This window comes from Chanodichthys erythropterus, chromosome 6 (assembly GCF_024489055.1).
Source record: "Chanodichthys erythropterus isolate Z2021 chromosome 6, ASM2448905v1, whole genome shotgun sequence".
In the NCBI taxonomy this organism is placed as follows: domain Eukaryota; kingdom Metazoa; phylum Chordata; class Actinopteri; order Cypriniformes; family Xenocyprididae; genus Chanodichthys; species Chanodichthys erythropterus.
The window spans coordinates 4,408,727-4,431,487 of record NC_090226.1 but is presented as its reverse complement, the minus strand read 5'-3'; the positions used below and the strand labels follow the sequence as shown (position 1 = coordinate 4,431,487).

The window sequence follows — 22,761 nt, the reverse complement described above, 5'->3', positions numbered from 1 at the left end:
CTCCATTGACAGCAATTCAAAAACAACAAAAAGTATTAAAATTTATTAATATTAATTAAATAATTAATAAAATTTAATTTTTAATTAAATATATAATTTTAATTTTTTAATTATTTTTAATTATTGTAGATGTTTAACTATTTATTTATTTGAGGGCTTTTACCACAGTGAAATATACTGCAAGAACTTCTAATATGGAGTGATTAGTCACATGAATAATTACTAACAACTGTTCCCAGGAGGAAGCAATCATGGCAGCATCCAGGTCCAAAGAATCCTGTGCCATCTCAACACCTGTCTTTGAGATTATGGGAATGATGATGGAAAGCATTTCTTCAGGTATGTTCTTCATTTAGCTTGTTTAGTTTAGAATCATTTGCCATATTTTGCCATGAGTTATATAAAATACCTTTTTAATTTCTTTAATTTCTTTTTTTATTAATTTTGTGAACACATACAAAAGAGTGATACATTTTATTTAATGTTTGCTATTTTGACAGTCCTAGTAAAAATTGCATGTGGCTTAGTCAAACAAACAGCACTTTCCTCAAGTGAAACACATGAAAATATATCTTTGTATAGTTTATTTTATTTTTAAACAGATAAACAGAAAGCTTGATACAACATATGAGATGATACATACTTCAATATTAGGTAACATAACCGGTGGAACGTGAACTCAAATATTTCTAATGACAACCTACAGACTCTGCGACCACTTTAAAGACATTATTTGTGATAAATAGTGCCTTTCAATGCAGGCTGAATACAATTCACCGAGACAAATCATAAGTGCACTAGAGAGTTTCGAAGAGATTTAATTGTATCTGAGTCGCATGTGGGTCTCTTTTAAAACTAGATCAAAAGCGACAACCCCCTCATAGTTTATGTACTACACATTTTATGAACAAAAAAGAAAAAGAAAAAAAACAAAATTGATTTTACCACGGGCAAAAGATTCATCTCACATACGCCAAGATAGAATAAAAACTATTAGCAAACTAAAAGACATTTGTGAGTCAAAACACAGTTATAGCTCAAAGTATATTACACTGCACATGTCGAAGATTTGCATAATTTTATTTAAATGCATTATAATGTACCCTGAATCAATGCTCTCCAGATGAGTGATATAGTTTTTCGGCAAGTATAACAAAGTCCAACTGTAACAAATATTGACACATTTGTCAAACACTATGAGATATATATATATGCGGTGATCAATTTCTGACATTTATTTTTATGCTACAGTACAAAGTCATGTTGTTTGGAAATGCATATCTTGGCTTAATGAACCTCTGCATTGTCTGTATTACAGGGAAACATGTCAGTTGGATTTCTAATTTTGACTAAAATAATTTCTTTACAGTTTTTAATGGAGTTCTTCGCTTTTTTACCGAAAGAGAGTGTCTTGTCTGTTGCCAAAATCTAACAGCTTGTGACCCACGATGTCGCCCTCTCCCAAACTACAAGTACTGCTCCCCTTTCTCTGGTGGAGAACTTTTAACATTTGCTCTGCAATTTAAAAGAAAAACAAAACAAGTTTGAGTTACAGAGGAAACGGAAATCGGGTCATCCACTGTTTCAAATGTATTGCAATGAAACAGTGCATGCTTTTAGGGTGTAGTCACTTACATACTGCAATAATACATATTTACAAAGGCAGTTTATGATGGGGTCACAAACAAAGAGGGGTTTTGGGGGAGAATGCACACAACAGATAGGGGGTGACAGTTTTTCGAACACGTTTATTGCTCATATGTTGAAAAAAAGGCACATGGATTTTAAGTATGTAGGGTGTAGAAGGGACAGTTGTCCAGTCATACAGACAAGTGTCCAAATTTGGATTCTATGTGGGAGTGAGGGACACAGATACAGAGAGTGGAGCTCGGACAGTCCTCGAATAAAGGCAGGGAGGGTTGGTCAGTCAGGGAAACTAGTCTCACTCAACAACTCATCCCTGAATTAGAGAAGAGAAGAAGACAGTCAGAGAAGAACAGCATTAGAGGAATCTGGGATAGAGACAATTCACAAGAGCCTCTCGGTTCATTGGATGTTAGTACGTTATGTGGCAACACAGAGACGTTTGCTGTTTGTTAACATGGAAATGTTAGGAAAAATGGACGATGAAAAGTACATAGATAGCTTGTTTGATATGCCAACAATTTGAGATCTCAGAAGAAATATTGGAAAGGAAATTTGCATAAGATGAGTTTTGAATTACATGTCATTTGCATGCATGAGAGATGTCCATGTGCAATAAAGCATTTGTTGATAAAGGGGTGTTAACTCACACCTCATTGATTTTGGAGACAGGAGACAAAACTTTCACTGTCCACCAGTTAAAAATGACTTAATTTTTTGCTTCAAATGGCCCAATTATAGAGAATTTGAATCTAAGGAGATGTGGGAACAAATTCACTGAATGGTTGTGCATGTTATTCCAGCCAGAGTCCTGGATGTGGATGGTTGAACCGCTAATATTTGATGTAAAAGATAGATTTACATTGTCATTTGCGGTGCAGGAGGAGGTCGAGAATCAATAGGCATGGGTGGATAGCGGATCCAATAACCAAGACTATTTAGACTCAATTTGGTACACACTGATAGGCAGCTGCTTTCAAATGTTCCCATATTTGTGTTCATGCTCTGAAGACCGTCAAAGGTTTCTATTTACAATGCATTTTGCAGTGTTGAGCATTATAGGCAATCGTGCTCAAAAGTGTTTGACCGCTTCATTGATTATACAGGGATTGCTCTTTGCTCTTTTTCTGCATGTAAAGATCTGCAAAGATATAAAGCTCATATTTGAAATGATCATCATGAAAACTCAATCAGAGCGTTTTAGGCAGACGGGGAATAGATGTGCTGCAATAATATACAGTAATCAAAAAAATTATGTGTTTTTCAAACATTAAAGCATGTTAAAGGATTAGTCCACTTTTAAATAAACTATTGCTGATAATTTACTCACCCCCATGTCATCCAAGATGTCCATGTTTTTCTTTCTTCAGTCGAAAAGAAATTAAGGTTTTTGATGAAAACATTCCAGGAATTTTTTTCCATATAGTGGACTCCAATGGGCACCAAACCGTTGAAGGTCAAAATTAGTTTCACTGCAGCTTCAAATTGTTCTACACAATCCCAGATGAGAAATAAGGGTCTTATCTAGAGAAACCATCACTCATTTTCTAAAAAAAAATTATAATTATACATTTTAACTAGAAATGCTCATCTTGAACTAGCTCTCTTCTTCTTCTCTATTAGAATTCCAGCAGTGTAGACACTGCTAAGTGTATTACTGCCCTCCACAGGTCAAAGTTTGAACTAATTGTTATATACTATTGAACTAGCATATTGCATATAAAAATTAGTTCAAAACTTTGACCTGAGGAGGGCAGTAATACACTTAGCAGTGTCTACACTGCCGGAATTCTAATAGAGGAGAAGAAGAGAGCTAGTTCAAGATGAGCATTTCTAAAAAAATTAGAAAATGAGTGATGGTTTCTCTAGATAAGACCCTTATTTCTCGTCTGGGATCGTGTAGAACAATTTGAAGCTGCAGTGCAACTAATTTTGACCTTCAACTGTTTGGTGCCCATTGAAGTCCACTATATGGAAAAAAATCCTGGAATGTTTTCATCAAAAACTTTAATTTCGACTGAAGAAAGAAAGACATGGACATCTTGGATGACATGGGGGTGAGTAAATTATCAGGACAAGTTTATTTAAAAGTGGACTAATCCTTTAACCCATAGACTGTAATTGTAATTTAAAAAAAAAAAAATGGACCCTGTTTTTATGCACATTTTGAAGTATCACATCATAAACGAGTGATGGAAATGCCAAATAAAATAAAAAAATCCTTTAATTCACAAAAAAGTTTTTACACTCGCTTGAGGTGGTTTTTAAGTTGTGTGAAATAGAGTTATTGCGAATAATGGGAGATGGAAACGCATTAGCCGAATAGCGAACCTTAAACCCATGTGACTAATCGGCTGTTTCCGCTGATGGTGTTTTATTTACTGTTGGTTACTAGGTTACCAATACCACCGTCATCTGCTCAAAAAACCTGATGGAAACGCATCGAATTCGCATTTGTTCGTCTTTTCTTTTTTTGTGAACTTTGAATAGATTCGCTTCACGTTTTGGATTGGAATCCAGCTATTAATGACATTACAGCTCGTTTTTATAGCATCAAATAGCTAAAACTAACGTAAAAATGAACACTTGGAACATATGTCAGCATGATAAGAACTAAATAAAAATCCAATTACACTAAAAAAAAAAACTCGCTCGCATGTCATGTCCTTTTTGATTAGCAGTTTTGGCTTCACTTTTTAGGACCTGTGCAGCATTTTGCAAATTGTGTTCAGCACTAATTTTGTGGGTGTGTTTGAGCCATTTTCTGATTGAAGTAAATGGGTGGTATCAGTGTCATAACTCATTCTTAGTGAATTCCCCCATAATATTTTAAACTCTTTTCTGCTGGTTAGGTGTTTAAAAATTCTAACAACACCACATACTTTGGTCTAAAACCAGCGATGGACTTTCCCTTGAAAGTGCTGTGTCTAAATAGCATGTTTACAGCTTGTGCTGGAAGTTTTTGACTCGAGTCAGCCAAATCCCAGTTCCCACACTGGAGCGCTGGAACTCAAAGGTTTTAAATAATGTCCTCTGGTTCTACTGGAATTCCCTGTACTTCAACAGACGGTGGAAGTTTTGTAACTCCTGGTCTCCTCAATGTGGTGTAGTGTGACTATGGATGTCAGGAACAAACATAGCTGGCAAACAGAGCTCCCACCATGCAGAACAGACAAGCCAATCAGAACAGCGTGACACGTTTCTAATCTATAGGCTATGTTCAGAATGAAATACTAGTCTACTGCTTGCTATAAACTGTATAATGCTTACTATTTTTATAAAAGAAAATAGAATGTAAAACAGAATGCATTATACATTGTCACATTGTTGCATGTTTAATTCAGTGAATGGCATTCAGTTATCATCTTGGAAATAAATGGTTATTTTACATTTATAATTTAATTTTGTACAAAAAAATCTTAACATTTGGTGTCTGATTGAATAATAAGTGATAAAAGAGATAAAAAGTTAAAAATCCTCTCAAGCTCATTGCATTGTGGGATACTGTATTCTGTGCAGTGTGCTCTCTTTTATACGGTATGTTTTGGCAAACATAGAAGGCCATCAATGTATTCCATGTATGCAGTTCACAGAATACATTTTACATACTGCAGAAACTGAAAAAGTAGTATGCTAGTCCAAACATAGCACATTGTATCCCACATTGAATCTTTCTCTTTTGACTTTATTTGCCTTTTAGTTTGCTAAAAGGGAAAATAAAGACTGTGAAATCTCTTTTATATCGGTTAGATTTTGTTCCCAGATTATATTTCCATTCACTTTACATGAAAACACTATGAGTGTACATGCAAGTTTTCCCTGAAACCTATGTAAAATTAATTATACAAAAAAAAAAAAGAAAGTCCAGTGTAAATGCTCTTCTTAGGGATTTCAGCTTCAAATTGGTTTGTAAAAAAATGTTTGTTTTTTTTTGGCAAAAAGTTCCTTAATGAAATCTTAAGGTATGTTGGGAATGCCGTACATATCAATAAAGTACAGAATTTCCACATTCTTCATGAAAATGAAAGTAAAGTATATATACATGCTTGTACAGTATCTCGGAAAAAGTACACAAACCTCCTTGACCATAGCCCTAGACATTGTAAGTGTTTGTCCATGTAAATGTTTAGTTTATGTGTTTTGGACCTGGATAACCGGTCAGTGCGAGTGAGAAGGTATACTCATGGTGGGAAGAGCTCTGTCTCTTGTACCCGCTGCTCTTTACATTTACAGTTTCTCCTTTTCTGCTGTGCTTTTATTTGTTTTGAATTTACACGTACTCCCTGGCTGTAGAGGGTTGAGATTGCCGGTAGAACTGCTGTCCTCTTCTGTCCTCGTTAACGCAGGAGCAGCAGAGGAATGAGCCGCCCAACATCATCAAGATGGCAGCCGCCCACCCTACAAAGAGGGCGGGGCCAAACTCGTACCTGAAAGACAGAGATTCCATGCCTTAAAAACATAACAACCAGGTGATTTTCGTATTCAGGTAACATTTCACCCAAAATTCAACAGAAAAAAAGTAAATTAAATACATCTTTATACTTATTTACAAATATTTACAGTATATATAGTAAGTTAAATATATTTTAAATGTTATAAATAGCACATTTTATATTGTATATGTATTCAATTATAGCCTAAGTAGAGTATATATAAATATTTATATATAAATTTTGCATATTTATGTAATATGTATAACATATATAATACATTATACATATATGCATAACTTTTTTGTACCTTTTTTTTATCAGCTAACCTTTTTTACCAGTGTAACTTGATTGGCGTTCAATACAATTAATGACAACGATGCATAATTAATAAAAGAAGTAATAGATTTCATCACAATTTTAAAATCTATAAATGGTCCTACCTGGCATTAATTGGTGTATTTGGATCGAAGAAATGGTAGGACACCTGTGTTGCGTACCAAGACACAGCCACCAGCGTACACAGACCTAGACATGATAGAAATTACAATCTTAGCACTGTCATTGAGTACATCTCTGTTTATTTACTTTCAGGCTTTGCAGAAAGTGAAATGTGACCAGACTAGCCATTTCCTGTTTACTACTGCAAGGACTGCCAAGGACCAGAACAGACCTCAAGAATGTGGAGGATAATGGAGGAATGTCAATTTATTCACCAAAACTAATTTACACTGAATGATTTACGTGACTGAGGTATGTTAACCTAGATAACACAATTTACACGCTCTTAGTTTGTAATGACTTTGTTTACGTTTTCTCTCGAGGCCTAAAGTTTCTTAGTATGCTTCCTGGTGTGGTCATTTCAAACCAATCTGGAGTATATGACCATTATAAAAGGAAATAATCATGTTTTCATTAGGAAAATCACAGTTTTACAAATTGTCCATCAACCTACATGAACAATGTGTTCAGTCTGGGTTGGAGTCTCACCTGAGAGCAGGAACAGACTCCCACCAGAGATGGCGATCTTGCTCTTGGTGGATGGGTTGTTGTCGCCCACCTTCGTGCATTTCATCCCGACCACACTCACAATGATAGCGATGAATCCCATCAGCACTGAGATCACCATCAGAGCTCGACACGTCTGAATGTGGACTGAAAAACACACATCATACTAGAGTTTAAGTGGGAACTCAAAAGGAAATTTCAAAAGTAATTTCAAAATTACTTCCTTTTTAAGCAGAAGCCGCACACTGCAAGCTGTTATAGGCATATATATACACACACGCACTGCAAAAATGATTTTCTTATTAAGAAAATCCTCATATTTTCCTGTACAAATATCTAAACATTCTTAAATCAAGATACATTTACTTGAGATACTGAATGACCTAAGATTTTAAGTCTTGTTTTTCAGAGAAAAAAAAAATCATCAAAATAAAATGAGAGAGAAAAAAAAAGCAAGAAAAAGAATCTGCCAATGGGGTCAGAAAAATAAACTTGTTTTTCCTTTGAATTAAGTTTTAATTTTTCTTACTTGATTGGCAGATATTTTCTCTTGAATTAAGCATTTACCGACTTAGATTTGATACATTTAAAAAAAAAAAAATGTTATTTTGCTTCAGAAGTAAATGTGTCTCGATTTAAGAATATTGAAATTAAGCAAAAGTAAGAATATATATATATATATCTTTAAAACAATACATTTACAGATTAATTTATGCTTTACATTTTGAAATTTTTTTTCATTGACTGAATTTTTCACTTGTTTTAAGTACAATCATCATTGAATTATTTTATTTCTTATTTTCTGCCTTTTTTTTTTTTTTTTGCATTTTATCTACATTTTAAACACAAATTATTAGGATATGTAAAACTTACATCTTAAAGGGTGAGTCTCACAATACCTGTCAATAATATGTCTTGGTCATATTTCACCCCAAAATAAAAATAAAGAGAAATTACATTTTGATTAAAGATTAAATAATGTCTCAATGCCCAAGGCAAATATGATCTGGACATATTTTGGAAACATGTTTGGGTTTTCATGCTAAAATCCTCATAATTATAATTTTAGCACCTTTTTTTGTCTATTTTGAGCACATTTTGGTGATTTCAAGCTGCTCTACTACATCAAAATTCCACAGATAACCCACACGGTGTTCGGTTCATGCATAATGCTGTAGGAGTGACATTTTTACATGCTTCACACAGAGGGGATTACTGTGACTTTTCCACAAAGGCGGATTGTTTTCAATGCCTCTGTCTCTGCTTTTGTATGATAGCTACATGCTAACATGCCAGTTCAGCTTAGATAATAACTTCAACTCAGAATCCCACAGTAGATGCAGACCACCAACCATGTCAAACTGTCCACCTCAAAAGAAGAGTTCAGCTCAGCCACATGTAATTTAAATCACCTTTGTAGAACGATTTGCTTTCAAAGTGTTGCATCAAACATGAATCAAAGCCATAAAATAAGTATTACAGTGTCTCAAAGAAGTCGAGAACTGAGGAGAGATTATCACACAACTTTTGATGTATGATTTATATGTGCGAAGAGGCCGCCTTTGAAGCAGGGTTTTAGTGCTTTATAGGAGAGGTCTTATTTTCTCGTCTTTCATCCTTGTTTTGCTTCATTTCTTGATTTTCAAGGAGAGCGTTTCGCGGAGTAACACTGTGATCTCAAGGTCATGTTTGAATGAGGGTAGTTAGAGTCCGGGTGGAGGGGTCCTCCCACAATCCCTTGTCCAGTGCCAAGGTTGGCAGCGCCTGGCACGGACGAAAGGAAGGCAAGCGCTAGCACAGTGATGGAGAACATGCTTCAAGAGAAGCTGCATGTGAGGCTCGGCTATTGTCTATTGTTTGCGCTTGTGGGCTGCTTCACACGTCATTGAAAACATCTCTCAATGCGTTCCTCATACAAATCACTTTTTTATGACGTCATAATCATTTTTTACGCCCTCTATAATGGATTTTTTTTTCTAAAATGTTATTTTTACCATTAATATTTAGAACAAAAGGACTAAAAAGAGAGAAAGTCAAGTTCAAGGTATTATCGTAACCATATTTCAGATCAATTTAGTTTCCATTTCTTATATTTTTCTGGTTGTCTACTTACATTATACTTAATTCTTTCAGGGTGACTGTGCTTTCTTTTCAAAATCAACCTCTAATTAGTTTAAATGAACCAACAGTGAAAGTTGAGAGTCTGTTAATGTTTTTTCTTAAAATTGTTGGCAGTAATAGAACATATTTTGCTTAAATGTGTCTATTTTTCATGGATGGATGGATGGATGGGTGGATGGATGGGTGGGTGGGTGGATGGATGGATAGTTTTCTTCTAGGAGTTCAGATTTAAACCCCAGCTCAGTTATTCCTTTTCTTGTTTTTTATTTGTTAACTTTTTTTGGTTGGGTTTATACTTTCTTGTACACTTATTGTTTAGATTGACACAACAAAACACTATCATTTATATCCGCATTGCATGCAGTATTTGTTTTAAAACGTTTACCATCCAGGTTTCATAACTTTGCCTTAACGTGGCTCAAGTGTGCTTCATATAGATGATTCTTTATCCTAAATACTGTGTTTAGTTGACAGCACATAATAACAGTTTTCAAGAAAAGACACTAGAACTGCTGCACAAAAGGGCAAACAATGCAAGTTTGTGGGAGGCTGTCTGTACATACAGAAGCCAGAACATTGCAGTCACTATCTGACCAGATGACCTAAGGCTGGGAGGAGGGGGGGGACAGTGGAATCAGATGGTCCTGTCACCCTTTGTGGGCCGAGGGTTACAGATTCCACCATGAGCAGTACAGTACTGAGTGCAGCCTTTGTGGACGAGTGGCGGATTTCTGTCAAAGCCAAATTATATTCCACAAAACCTAACAGTAATTAAGCAGAAAGTGGCAGTGAATGTTCTTTAAATGAATGTTCTCTGAATAAATCTATCTGATCTTATGTGCAAAGTTGATGCTTGATGACGCGAAGTGGCCATAACACATGGGCATTAGTATTTTAGACAACATTACGCTAAGTCTGAAGTTAGCTATTGGCAATTAAACAAAGATACAGCAATTATGACTATGATTAACAGCTGTAGCATTTTTGGTTCAACAGAGAACAGTTTCCTTATAAAGAACCATTTTGGGCTTCATATGGTTCTTGAAGTTACTATATTTAGAGACTAAAAAAGCTCTTGATGTTGCATTATTATACTTGTAAATTGCAGATTCTTCAAAGCATCCTTAAAAATTCTCCAGTAACATCATGCTCTAAGAACTTTTTTGGTTCCATTTGGAACTTTGTATTTAAACTTGATCAGATAAATCTGTAACATTAGAAATTTAGATATGTTCGTGTAAGACCTTGTATCTTAAAAATGTAGTCATCTTAGATGTCGGCAAATGTTTGTTTGCATGTAAACAGCAATAAAGGTGACCTGTGTGTTGTGTGGGGATGTGCATTCTGAACATATCTTTGCCTAAACACTGGCCTTTTCTTCTCAACACAACTGCCATTCATCACTTCAAGACAATACGCTGTTATTAAAGCAATGATGCAGAATATAAAACGGCAAACTGTTTTCTCTGAACCATGCCACATTAAATTAAATGTTCTGCTATTGTTATTATGAAAGCGTCTTATAACTCTTCAGAACCGCAGTGTTTTGTTACTGCCTGCAATGTTGTAATATTTGACCACAAATAACAAACAGATGTGGATGTAATGGAAAAATAATTGAATTATCCTAAACGCACAATCATCAGCAACCATTCATAATTGATTTTTAGGGACGTCTTCTTCCCGGGACTGTCCCAGAAATAGACGAGAAGTGACTGATTTTGATTAGACGTAACAAGTCACCACAAAATTGCCAATGACAAGTGGCGCTAAATGTTGATTAATCGCAATGTAATTGCATTCCACGGCATTTCAACAGTCTGGTAGAGTCAGCGCCTCAGTGAGGTTAGTGTCACATAAGACTTTCATTATAATATGTCACAACGCACATATTTTAATTTGATCGATTAAACGAGTTGATTAAATCCATGTGCACACAGCAGCTCCCAGAGTTGATTGCGCTTTTTTGCCACCAGCCTCCTCTATCCAAAAAAATCTTGATTTAATTATTATTCCACATTAAGTTTTTTGTTCTTTATTGGCATCTATGGTTGCATGAAGAATCTTCACCATCCATGGAACCTTTTCATTCCACTTTGAAGTTTTTTAAATGTTCTTCACACAAAGAAATAATGGTTCTTTTAACGTTCGTTGGGGAACCAAAAATTGTTCTTCTATGGCAACACTACACAACCTCCCTTTTGGAACCTTTATTTTTAAGAGTGCATCTAAATTAAACTTATGTTGTTCCAAACCTATTTGAATCTTTAGACTGTTTTTGTTCATTTTTTAAAAAATCATCAATGTTCTGTAATCTTCTACAACTTTCCTCAGTCATACAGGTTTTTCAATGACATGAGGGTGAGTAAATGATGCTAGAACTCTGATTTTTGGGTAAACTATGCCTTTAGCCACATGACTCGTCTGTGTATTATTAACCTATAGAACTGTTTAGTACTTACCATCCAGTGAGAGCAAGGAGTCAAAGATCTTGCACTGCACCTGGCCCGTGCTCTGAGATGCACAGGACATCCACAGGCCTTCATACAAGCCCACAGCCATGATGATAGCGTCCCCTGCGTACGAGGACTGCTTCCATTGGGGCAGCACCGTAGTGGAGATGATGCCAATCCATCCACCCAGAGCGAGAAAATAGCCCAGAAGCTGAAACCCAGAGTTGGCCATAATTGTCCTTTTTAAACTTTTGCTTTAGTGTAGAATTAGACTGAGTTCAATGAAGTTCTCCAGTCAGGAAGCCACCTGCAATTCCCTCAAGAACGTGCAAAGAAATCCACCTGGCTCAGAATGAATCAAACGATTCGAGACGAGCAGTTAAAGTCTGTCTGATTCTTGCCAACTCTTTGGTCACTTGCAGTATCCTTTTGTTGCTCTGGTTCGCTTCAGTATCTCTCATTTGGTGGCTGCCTGTGACATCCCTTGATTCTGGCTAAAACTGAAAAGCAGGTCCCTTAAGTCTTTTTTCTGAAGGTATACCCCACTTCTGGAGGCTGTAGAAAGAGCGTTCGGGGTGCCCAGGGCTGCCGTCAGGATGTGGTTGAACGCTGCTTTACTGTCTGCATAGCTGTTCTTGTCACACACCAGTGCGTCTGGATGGTGCTCAGGGGGCAGAGCAGTGGGAATGGGGGGAAAAAAAGGAAGGAGAATACTTCACAGACAGAAAAAAAAAAAAATCCTTGACAGAGTGAATGCAATGGGGGGTGGAGTGCCAGGCCGATGATTACTCTCTGATTGGTGCTTTGGGAAGAGAAACGCCTACTGAAAGTAGTGCAGGAGGGACTAATTAAGCCCAGATGTCACTTGTGGAGTCAACCAGCAAAAAAGTGGGACGTGAGATACGCCACAAAGCCCTAATTGCATCAAATTCTCAAAGTAAGCAAGTGTCTTCAAATCTTCACATCTTGCAGAGTCAATGAAATGTAAAACGATGGTATGCGGATTAAAGTTATTGCTCCAGAGTCACTGTGTCAGTAATGTGGCATCTGCTGGGTGAAGTTGTTTTCACCATTTGAATGTGTTCCTGCACTGACCCTTTTGAAGCACTACAGAGGCGCATAAATCAGCGTTTAAACTGTGCTCGTTTGAAAGGAAGTGTCACCCGCACACAAAAACTCTTGCTTCTGGTGGAGATTTAGGGGTTGGTCTGTGACAGCTCGGAGGATCTCCATGGGAACCCGCTCGGTTTAATCACCGAGTGAGGGAAACACACAGCAGGTCTTGCTGCATGGAATGGAGGCGCCTTTTGGGTCTGGTCACCGAGCAGATGAACAGATTGTGAAGAACTTTCAGTGACAAAAGTAGAAACTGAAACTACATTTTTTATTTATTTATTTAAGAAAATGTAAGTGGCTTTCCAATGTAGAACCCATCACTGTGATGCTAGGGTGTGGCCTGTTGCCATTGTGTTGCCATGGCATTGCTAAGGTGTTCTGCACTGCAAAAAAAAAAAAAAAGGAATTATATCTTATTTTCACAGATACCCAGAATTGTTTTGAATCTATAAAAAACCACACACACATTAGACCAACAATGTTGCGCCAAATGTTGTTTCAAACTGTGTAGAATTTACTTTAAAACAATTAGAACTCAGAAATTGATAGTAAATTTCACAAATAATCGTTTAAAGAAAGAAAGAAAGAAAGAAAGAAAGAAAGAAAGAAAAGGCAGGTAACGCATTAAACATGAAATTTTAAAGTAGAAAGACTAAAATAGTGATTTCTTGTAAAATGTATTGCAGTAATCTTTGTTTTATTGATCACATTTTCTTCTGTTGAACATGAAAGAAGATATTTTGAAGAATGTGTGTATCCAAATGGTTGACCATCCCCACTGTCTTCCATACTATGGAAAAAAAAAAAGGCTCATCACCTGTTTGGTAACTGACATTCTTCAAAATATCTTCTTTTGTGTTCAGCGGAAGAAAGAAATTTCCTACAGGTTTGAAACAACCTGAGGGTGAGTAAATGATGACAGCATTTTTATTTTTTGGTGAAATATCCCTTTAAAGCAGAACTAAGTAACTTTTTTTACCTTCATAAATAGTTTTCTAAGTCCTTACGATGGTTAATTGACTTGTAGTGGTGTGTTTGAGGCGAGCACTAACCCCTCTGGCACGTCTACACCAGAAAACAGCACTTGCAAGTTGAGCTGCGCCGACCTGAAACAATCTCGCCTCATGTTCACGTTCAGGTGAGAGCGACAAAATGCTTTACGGTAATGCAAAAACAATGTATATATTATGACTTTATAAGACAATTTCGAAAATTACCCACCTCCATCGAGATTTCTTGTACCGTATTTGCAAAACTACCGCGCTGGTGAGCGTTGTAGTCGTTGTAGTCCAGAGCTGCGCTTGGAGTATTTACGACAGTGTGATTCACTGATGGAACCTGTAGGGGGAGCTTCGAAAATCTTACTGAGTTCCGCTTTAATGCATCATGTTGCATTGATTTATACATTGCAACATTTTTTTACAGATTGCTGACTGGCCCAAGAGTCCACTGCCAAGGATCAATATAACAGCACACCTCTCCTCAACAAGTCACATGATTTGAGGTATCCTTCATTTCTGTAGCATAAATATTGTGGGAAGACTTACGCACCAAAGTTTAATATGTAGGGTTAGTGTTTTGTTGAAATTCCTGACACTAAGTATGAATAACACCACTAAATACCACTACTAGTAAAGTATATACAGGAAAGACAAATAACACAATACACCTCCTACATATTTGGCAGTCATAGAGCTACAGCTACAACAACAGAAACCTCACAAAATACTCCAGACCACAAACAGCAATCAACTTTTGGACTGATTTAAATTAGATAATTAATCTGGCGTCTATAATCTTGTAGATAGTATTACACAAGGCTGTGAACAAGGATTTATGAAAAACAAGTCATTATTTCATTGACCTCGGAGAGGTGGGGCAGTTCTGTGTTTTCCAAAACGTCTCATTAGGTTTTCCTTTGAAGCATCCTCTCGAAACAGGATTAGCCCCTACGGTCCATCCCGACATGGAGTCAGGGGTCGAATACGCACTCGGGGCCCCTGGGATTGGTGTTATTACAAGGATAGGGGTTAATTATCTAGATAGCAATGAACTTTCTTTTTTTTTCCCAAAAAACCACAAGACTGTCCGATCCATTCCTTCTTTCTATTCATCCACAACCCATCCCTCAATACACATACACAAGGATGAATTCACAATCCCTGCCCCTATCCCATGCACTGATCACCCCAGAGTTGCTGTTTACATTTGAGTGGGTTTCACTGAACTATGTAGCTCGGACAAGCCCTTTTACAAACAGCTCATCAGCCCATCTTTCTGCATGGATTAAAATACCATGTAACCATGCTTGTATGCAGCTGCACAAAACCCACAGATCCACTGCTCAGGGGGGTCAGCGTAAGAGATAAATAGACAGATAGATAGAGTAAATTACCTTGAATTGCATGCTTCATTGATACTGTGTCAATGTGAATAATGTTGTAATTCTAATTTGCATAGGCCATGGAAACAATCTAGCTAGTAGGCCCAACATTTACTATTTTATTTGATTAATTTATTAATTGCCCTGTTGGTCCTGATCTATTTCACAAATGGCACAGTGGGCTATGCAAACTATTGCACGGAGCTACCTCTGCTCTCTGTTAATTGATTGGTTATTTAAGTCATATGACTCAAACTACAGAGAGCGTTGACAGTGTGTCTTATACTGGGGATGTGATTTAATGTAGGGGAAAACAAATCCAAATTGCCACCGTTACCATCGTTTATTCCTATGTGGGGAAAATTAAGAGTTTCCAAAAGATTTGTGTATTTTTAGAAAGAAAAGCATGCCTAAAAAAATATTGGTGTGGGTTTAAAGAATGCTTTATTTTGATGACTTAATTACAAGGAAAATACTTCCAGGCAGTTTTTGAAGAATATTTCATTGCTTATGAAGGGAGCATTCGAATATGGTGGTTAATACAACATGGACTACAACACCGCCCTCTTTCAATCTATGACAGGCAAGTGCTATTCTGTTTCTTCTCTCCAGAGACCTTTGCGCTTTCAGATTTAGGCACAAATAATACTGTATTTTACAAGTAATACAATTAGTACAAAGTGTAATTTGAGACAGTTTATAAATTGAGAATATTTTAGCTATAATTTCATTATCTATGTGCTAATCTCAAGGTAAAAAGCATGGATACAGATGAAGGTAGAGGAAAACTGAAGTGGATTGTAGTGGAAGTCCCCCTCCTTCAGAGGCCCAAACTTCAGCGGCTTAGAAGCTCTCTGGGAAACTCTGACCATTGAAAAGGCCATCTGGTCAAGTTCACTGCTGGTTAATTAGCAATGAGACATTCAAGGTTTTCACTTTTGTAGACAGCAGACTTGTAAAAAGAAAAAAAGTAAGTTACTTGCAGTTCAGACAAAATAGATGGAACAATTTAGAGAAGAGATGCACATATGACAGTCTGAAAATGCTGTTTTATGTGAATTCTAACAACATGGACTACAGGATTCATGTTATTCCTGTTGAAAAAAGCATATGCTGGTTAGGTATGTTTTGAAGCACTCAAAAAAATTAACTTTTACTGTTGTTAGTTTCACTCAAACCACCCTTGTTCACATTACTTAAACTCATGTAATTACATGAACATAATTTAACTGCATTGTTTCTACTAAAAATGAGTATTGTCAGGTTTACTTAGTGTTTGTTCAGTCAACTTAATATTTCTGAGTGAAACACACAAATTAATGTTGACATACAGTAACTGTGCAGTGGATCCGTATTTCCCAGCATGCTTTGCAAGGGACTGCATTAGGAGAGTAAATTTAGGGATTAAAGTATTATTTTATGTGTTTTTCAGTAAAGGGAAAGATGTTGTTAGTTTATGTTAGTGCTTAATGTTCATTTATGTTGGACATTTAGAGTAGTTTCTGCAATGATTTTTAATTTGTGGTTACCATTATGCAGAAGCGTGTTGTCTGTGTTTAGGCTGTGAGCCTCATACATGCATGTTTAGGATAGAATTCCTGCTCTCAGTTCAATTGAGATTGTTCAATGAGTTAATTTTTGAGTGCATTTTGTAGAGCAAATAGTTCATTTAATAAGGTAAATTAAGTCAATAAATGTGTTCACCTTACGTAATAAACATAACATTGTTAAGTACACTGCACATATAAATATTATGTAACAGTGACATTCAAATGATTTGTATTTACTCAAAGAAATTTTGTCAGCTTTACTTGGATTTCTTTTGTTCATACAACTAAATTGTTATTTGTACAAATTACTCAATATACTTGCATGGAACAACTTGACACTTCTTTTTTAAGTAAATCCAACTATTCATTTTTTTGAGTGAGCATGGCAGCTGGTTAAAGCTAGTATATGATGGTTCTTAGTTGGTCATGAGCTGGTTTAAACTGGTATTGAGCTGAAGCTAGTTGCTTAGGACCAGCACTTGACCATCTTAAACCAGCTCATGACCAGCTAAAGACCAACTAAGGATCAGCATAAACCAGCTCAAACCAGCTGCCATGCTTCAAAACATACCTAACCACTAACCAGCATATATTCAATGGGGATTTGACTCCACATTATGCGCGTTCATTGTGTTGCTTGAAGGTTTAAATGCCAAACAAAGTACAATATTATTGTCAACTGCCAAGCTAAGATATTGGGAAATTCAGACTGCTACTGGTTACAATGCCAATTTGCTGGAGAAAATATGTGTCTGATTTAGCCATCACCTCTCAAAAAAACTAAATCTGGACTTTGACCTGAACAAAAATCTGAGCAAAAGTACCGTAGAATATTCTATCCTTAACAAATATTGAAAATAACAGAAGGGTTGTTTTCATTTTGTTCAACAGACTGTAAATCACATGACCAAGTGTCTTTACAGGAAACTGCTTAATGAGGTTGATGAACTAAACAAATTAGGGTGTTATCAAATTGTAAAGTCTACTCAGGCACTGTAATGTTCATGTTGATAGAAGGGTGGGAATCTTGCGATGCAATCTAACTCGATAATTTAATTTAATATTGTACAAAGAGGGACACAATATGGCAGACGTTCTAGATGTGATTGGTTGACACAAAATATTATGGCATTGAGTTGTCAGTATATTTATAGACAACAGGATAAAAGTGGTACTAAGAGTATTTCCTTTTCCAAAAGGCAAGCTGTCAAGATATTTCGTAGTTATCTGAAGCTGTCACTTTGATTAAAGGTAGTGAGATTGGCCAAAATCAAAAGCACTCTGTGATGTTTGATGTAGATTGGGGGGGGGGGAAAATGAGTAAATGGGATCTGGTGTACTGGAAACAATTGTCAATGAAACATTAACAGTGTTACTGAAAAGAGGAAAGAGAGTTTTGCGCATGATCAAAGAAGCTATCTCATGTGACATTGCCTCTTCTCATCATCGTTCTGAAACTCTCCCACTTGTGGCTGTATGACCCCATTCCAGATTTGCTGTTGACATACACCGAGCACAAAATCCATCCTTGCATTAGGGAAGGTGGTCAGATCCTGTCCGTTTTCCACTCCTCTTTTTCCAGGCCCTTACAACACTAAGCTGAGCTTAAAAGTCAGCTGACATGATCAAAGATACCAAGTCATATTCCAGCTAACGAGACCAGAGTGTTCCTGATGCATGGAGGAGACCTCCCAGAGGACGGGAACCTGCGCCGTGCACTCCGACATGGGAAAGGACCGACTTTTGTGGCTCGAGCCCCATTACCGTTCCCATAATTGCTTTTTCCATTGTCGTCACCCACTCTTCCTCCTTTTGCCTTTATTGTACGCATACAGCAAAGGGAAGCCTCTTGCATTCATCCCACTGAGATAGAGGGATCTTTTTTTTTCGCCCCCCTTCCAAAATGTACATTTGGAGGGTTCGTGTTGAGCGCGCTTCTGAAGACATTAGAGTGCACTCAACGGCAGCGACGTCTAGAAAGGAACGAGAACAACGGGGGTCCCTTTTATTTGGCTATGCACTTATCTTGGTCCGGATGGGCTCTTTGTTGCCCATGGCCAATGAATTGCCTCTTCCACCTGACCGACAGAAAAACATCAGGCTGGAGAGGTGCCTATAGAAAGTTGTACTCGAGAGTTTCCACCTGGGCTGAAGAGAGCGAGAGTAGCCAACGTCAACATGCCCTTCAAGGGGGCCAAGCCCTGGGGCAGAGCAGCTGAGTTGGACGAAGGGGTTTGAAAATGGGGGATTAGAAGGGGAATGTGTTGGGCTAATCCACCATTATGCCGCAGCCCTCAGGTCTTTAGTGACCTCAAAGAGTTCTGCCGCCCAGAGAAAACCAGAATACTGTCCGAGTCCAATGCCTAAATGTGCATCACATTTAGCAACCTGCAATAAAGGTCAATAGCGTAGAGATGTATGAAGCACACTGCTCACACAGAAGTCAAACCAAACGGCTCAGTGTGGCGAATTCGAATTTGAGTGAAATTTGCATGGGGAACTTTATTGCCCTCGCATGAAATCTCCTGATCATGCAGATTCTTAGGCCCTTTCCCAAATATATCTTGTGGAGTTACAATGGCTGCTGTGTGCGTGTGTCCACTAAGTCCACAAGACCATAGGGTGTTCCGTTTCTCGGTTTAGGTTTCAGAAGGGTGTTTGTGAGTGAATGCAGTGATAGAATTTCATTATTCCTTTATTTCTGTCTCTAACACAAAACAAGTGATACTATACCTTGCTGTGACCTGTTGTATCCATGACAGTCCAACATCTTTATTTGACAGATCTTCATCCAACATGGATGGCTGACAAAAAATTGCTAATGGCATCCTTCATGGAAATTTTGAGGTATTTTGACTGAAGTGGTAAGTTTTTGCTTTACCTAAATTACCTGAAAATTGATTTCAAGCTTGTTTCCAAACAAGGGCACCTGCATGATTCTCATCTCACCTGCTTCATTGCACTGTGCCTTGTGTTTTGAAGAGCAAAAAAGCGTTCTGTGTGACCTGCATTCATTTAGCTCACTGCATTTCATTCTGTGTGAACACCCGACTTATAAATGCTAAATCTACCACAGCCAGCGCAGCATCTACTGCTATCACAGGCAGATGGACTTAGTAAATGGACTGCATCGTTAAATGATAGACTGTCACGTTATTACATTCTCATCAAAACACGGGAAAAACAACCATGGCAAGGGGAAAGTCACCCACAGTTGATTATTGCCATACATGAATACTGATATTGAAATGGTGGTAATGTGATGTGCAGTGTGTATTTTGCTCACAGGCTGGGGAGCCACTGTTTCCAAAGGCAATCTCAATGACAATCTTCTCTTATCACAGGTAGCTTCTTCTTTTAGACCTGCATCTCCTACTTTTCAAAGTCATTCCCTCCTCCAGCCAGTAAGGATGAGCTTCATGGTTCCCCCAAGCACAATCGCACTGACTTGGAGCCTGTCCCAGCCCGGCACCGGAATGATCCAAGTCTTAGGGGAAATAAGACGACAGTTCATTGCAGAGACCACTGAAGTCATCATTCAGGCATCCATCAAAATATACCAACAATGCCACTCTCTGTCTCCATTTAGACAAGATTTGGTTAAGATTGGTTAAAAATATGAGAATACGTTTATATGGATTTATGATTTTAGAGAATGTGAACTGTCAAGGGTTTAGCCAAAAGTTTAAAGGGATAGTTCACCCAAAAATGAAAATTTGATGTTTATCTGCTTACCCCCAGGGCATCCAAGATGTAGGTGACTTTTTTTCTTCAGTCGAACGCAAATTATGATTTTTAACTGCAACCGCTGCCGTCTGTCAGTCAAATAATAGCAGTGGATGGGAACTTCAACTATAACAGTAAATAAAACTTGCTTAGACAAATCAAAATTAAACCCTGCGGCTCGTGACGACACATTAATGTCGTAAGACACGAAACGATCGGTTTGTGCGAGAAACCGAACATTATTTATATAATTTTTACCTCTAATACACCACTATGTCCAACTTCGTTCAGCTTCCTGTTAGTGAGGTCAAAAAACGCGTTGTGATGACGGAAGTGATGTCTCGCCCATATACTTCAATGAGCCCGAGACATCACTTCCGTTGTCAGAGTGCGATCAGACCTCACTAGCCGGAAGCTGAACGAAGTTGGACATAGTGGTGTATTAGAGGTAAAAAATTATATAAATACTGTTCGGTTTCTCGCACAAACCGATCGTTTTGTGTCTTAGGACATCAATGTGCCGTCACGAGCCGCAGGGTTTAATTTGGATTTGTCTATGGAAGTTTTTTTGACTCTTATTGTTCAAGTTCCCAATCACTGCTATTATTTGACTGACAGACGGCAGTGGTTGCAGTTAAAAATCATAATTTGCGTTCGACTGAAGAAAAAAAGTCCTCTACATCTTGGATGCCCTGGGGGTAAGCAGATAAACATCAAATTTTCATTTTTGGGTGAACTATCCCTTTAAGGCCTTTGCCCTATTTCAGCTATCAGCTTTGCCAGTATTTCAGCTATTGTTAATACAGAAGCCCTATAGGCCATGCATTGTCATTTATTTCTGACTTGTTTTGTCATGATCTTGACTTAATTTTCTTGTGGTTACTACATAGCAAAAGTTGTGTTCTCCATCCTGACTTAAGTTGTTGACAAAATTGTTTATTTCGTCTTTTCTATTGTTTTTTTCTTGGTCTGAAGATCACAAAAACTATTATATACTGATGCATCATGGAGGAGTGAATTTACTTACCAATTACATGGTTTGTGAGAAATAACGGCATAGTTTTTTCTCTCAAGATTGCGAGAAAACAGCTGTATGTAAATATCACAAAAACATTAGGTGGTGATCATGAGAAAACAAGAAACACATAGTCCATAGTTTTGGCCAATATTATCAATTTTACAAAATTGTTAGCACTGTTTGAATAGTAATTATTGAATAGTACTGTTATCAGTCTTTATACAGTATATTATAATGGTTTCACTTTTTCTACAAACTCTAGACTACAACATTAGTGTGAATGCACTTTATAAAATGAAAAAAACAAAAACACGCTTAGCAATATAGATTTATAATATCCCATCTATAATGAACATTCATATTCATTTTTCAATTAATTTAACTGATGCCAATAATAGCCAACAGCATTGATTGTGTTTCATAAATTCAGATTTTCAAATTGCATCTAAAAAATATTATGGAAGTCAATGGGCCCCATAAACTGGTTACAGACATTCTTCAAAATATCTTCTTTTAAGTTCAGCAGAAGAAAGAAACTCATACAGGTTTGGAACAATTTGAGAGTCAATTTTGGGTGAACTATCCCTTTAAAGCTTCCCAGTGTGTTAAGAGTCACTGCATTGTAACTGATCAATGCTATTTATAGAAATATTAGGATGTAATTTTAATGAAAAGTTCATCCAATTCATGTCTAACTTTTGTCCTGTTGCTCTAGCTTCATGGAAACTTTGGTTCTGATCTGATTCCATGTCAGATCTCGTTAAGTCTGCTGTTTTTCTTTTCCCGGCCACCTTTTCAAGCCGTAGAGTTGGAATTAATTTCGTCAGGACGCGTCCTGCTGCGTCCGGCTAAATCCTGCCCTGGGAGAGACGTGCTGAGTCTGTCTCCAGGGAAACAACTACTAATGGATACTTTCAACCTCCTCACTTTCAGCTAATGTTTCTTCTTTGAAGAGAAAACAAGAGAAACATTGCCTATTTAGCCTCGACTGACACTTCTTTTCTGACTTCTCAGAATTGGTTGTGTTTCTTTCACTTTTACTCCTTTCTTTACTGGAAGGAGCAATTGTCAGTAGATTACTGTATTATGAGACCTGGTTTAGACATTTACTGCAATGCCCTATAGCTCACCTTACTGTATAAATGTAAGATGCAACATTGAACTAATCATATTGACAGAGGGTTCCTGTGATTTCACTGAATCTGAGGAGAAATAACTAAATGAATTCGACCGCTGATATCATTGTTTATTTGCATGTGCTGTTTGCATTTGATTCCGTATATAATTATGCAAATCCGGTAACTGCAAAAAC

General features: G+C 37.2%; 1 protein-coding gene across 2 annotated transcripts; it reads right to left on the bottom strand.

The window, feature by feature from the left end:
• Positions 1-602: 602 nt before the first annotated feature.
• Positions 603-12,319, bottom strand: cldn19 (claudin 19). Of its 2 annotated transcripts, XM_067387128.1 has the most exons (5): positions 11,666-12,319; positions 7,065-7,229; positions 6,518-6,602; positions 5,925-6,071; positions 603-1,515 (listed from the first exon to the last, which is right to left on the bottom strand). In XM_067387128.1, exons 1-5 carry the CDS (start codon positions 11,886-11,888, stop codon positions 1,467-1,469), a joined length of 669 nt encoding a protein of 222 aa, XP_067243229.1. In that variant the 5' UTR covers positions 11,889-12,319; the 3' UTR covers positions 603-1,466. The 2 variants fall into 2 exon arrangements, with proteins under 2 accessions (XP_067243229.1, XP_067243230.1); XM_067387129.1 differs by lacking the exon at positions 603-1,515 and having other exon boundaries at positions 5,926-6,071; positions 7,030-7,229.
• Positions 12,320-22,761: the final 10,442 nt, after the last annotated feature.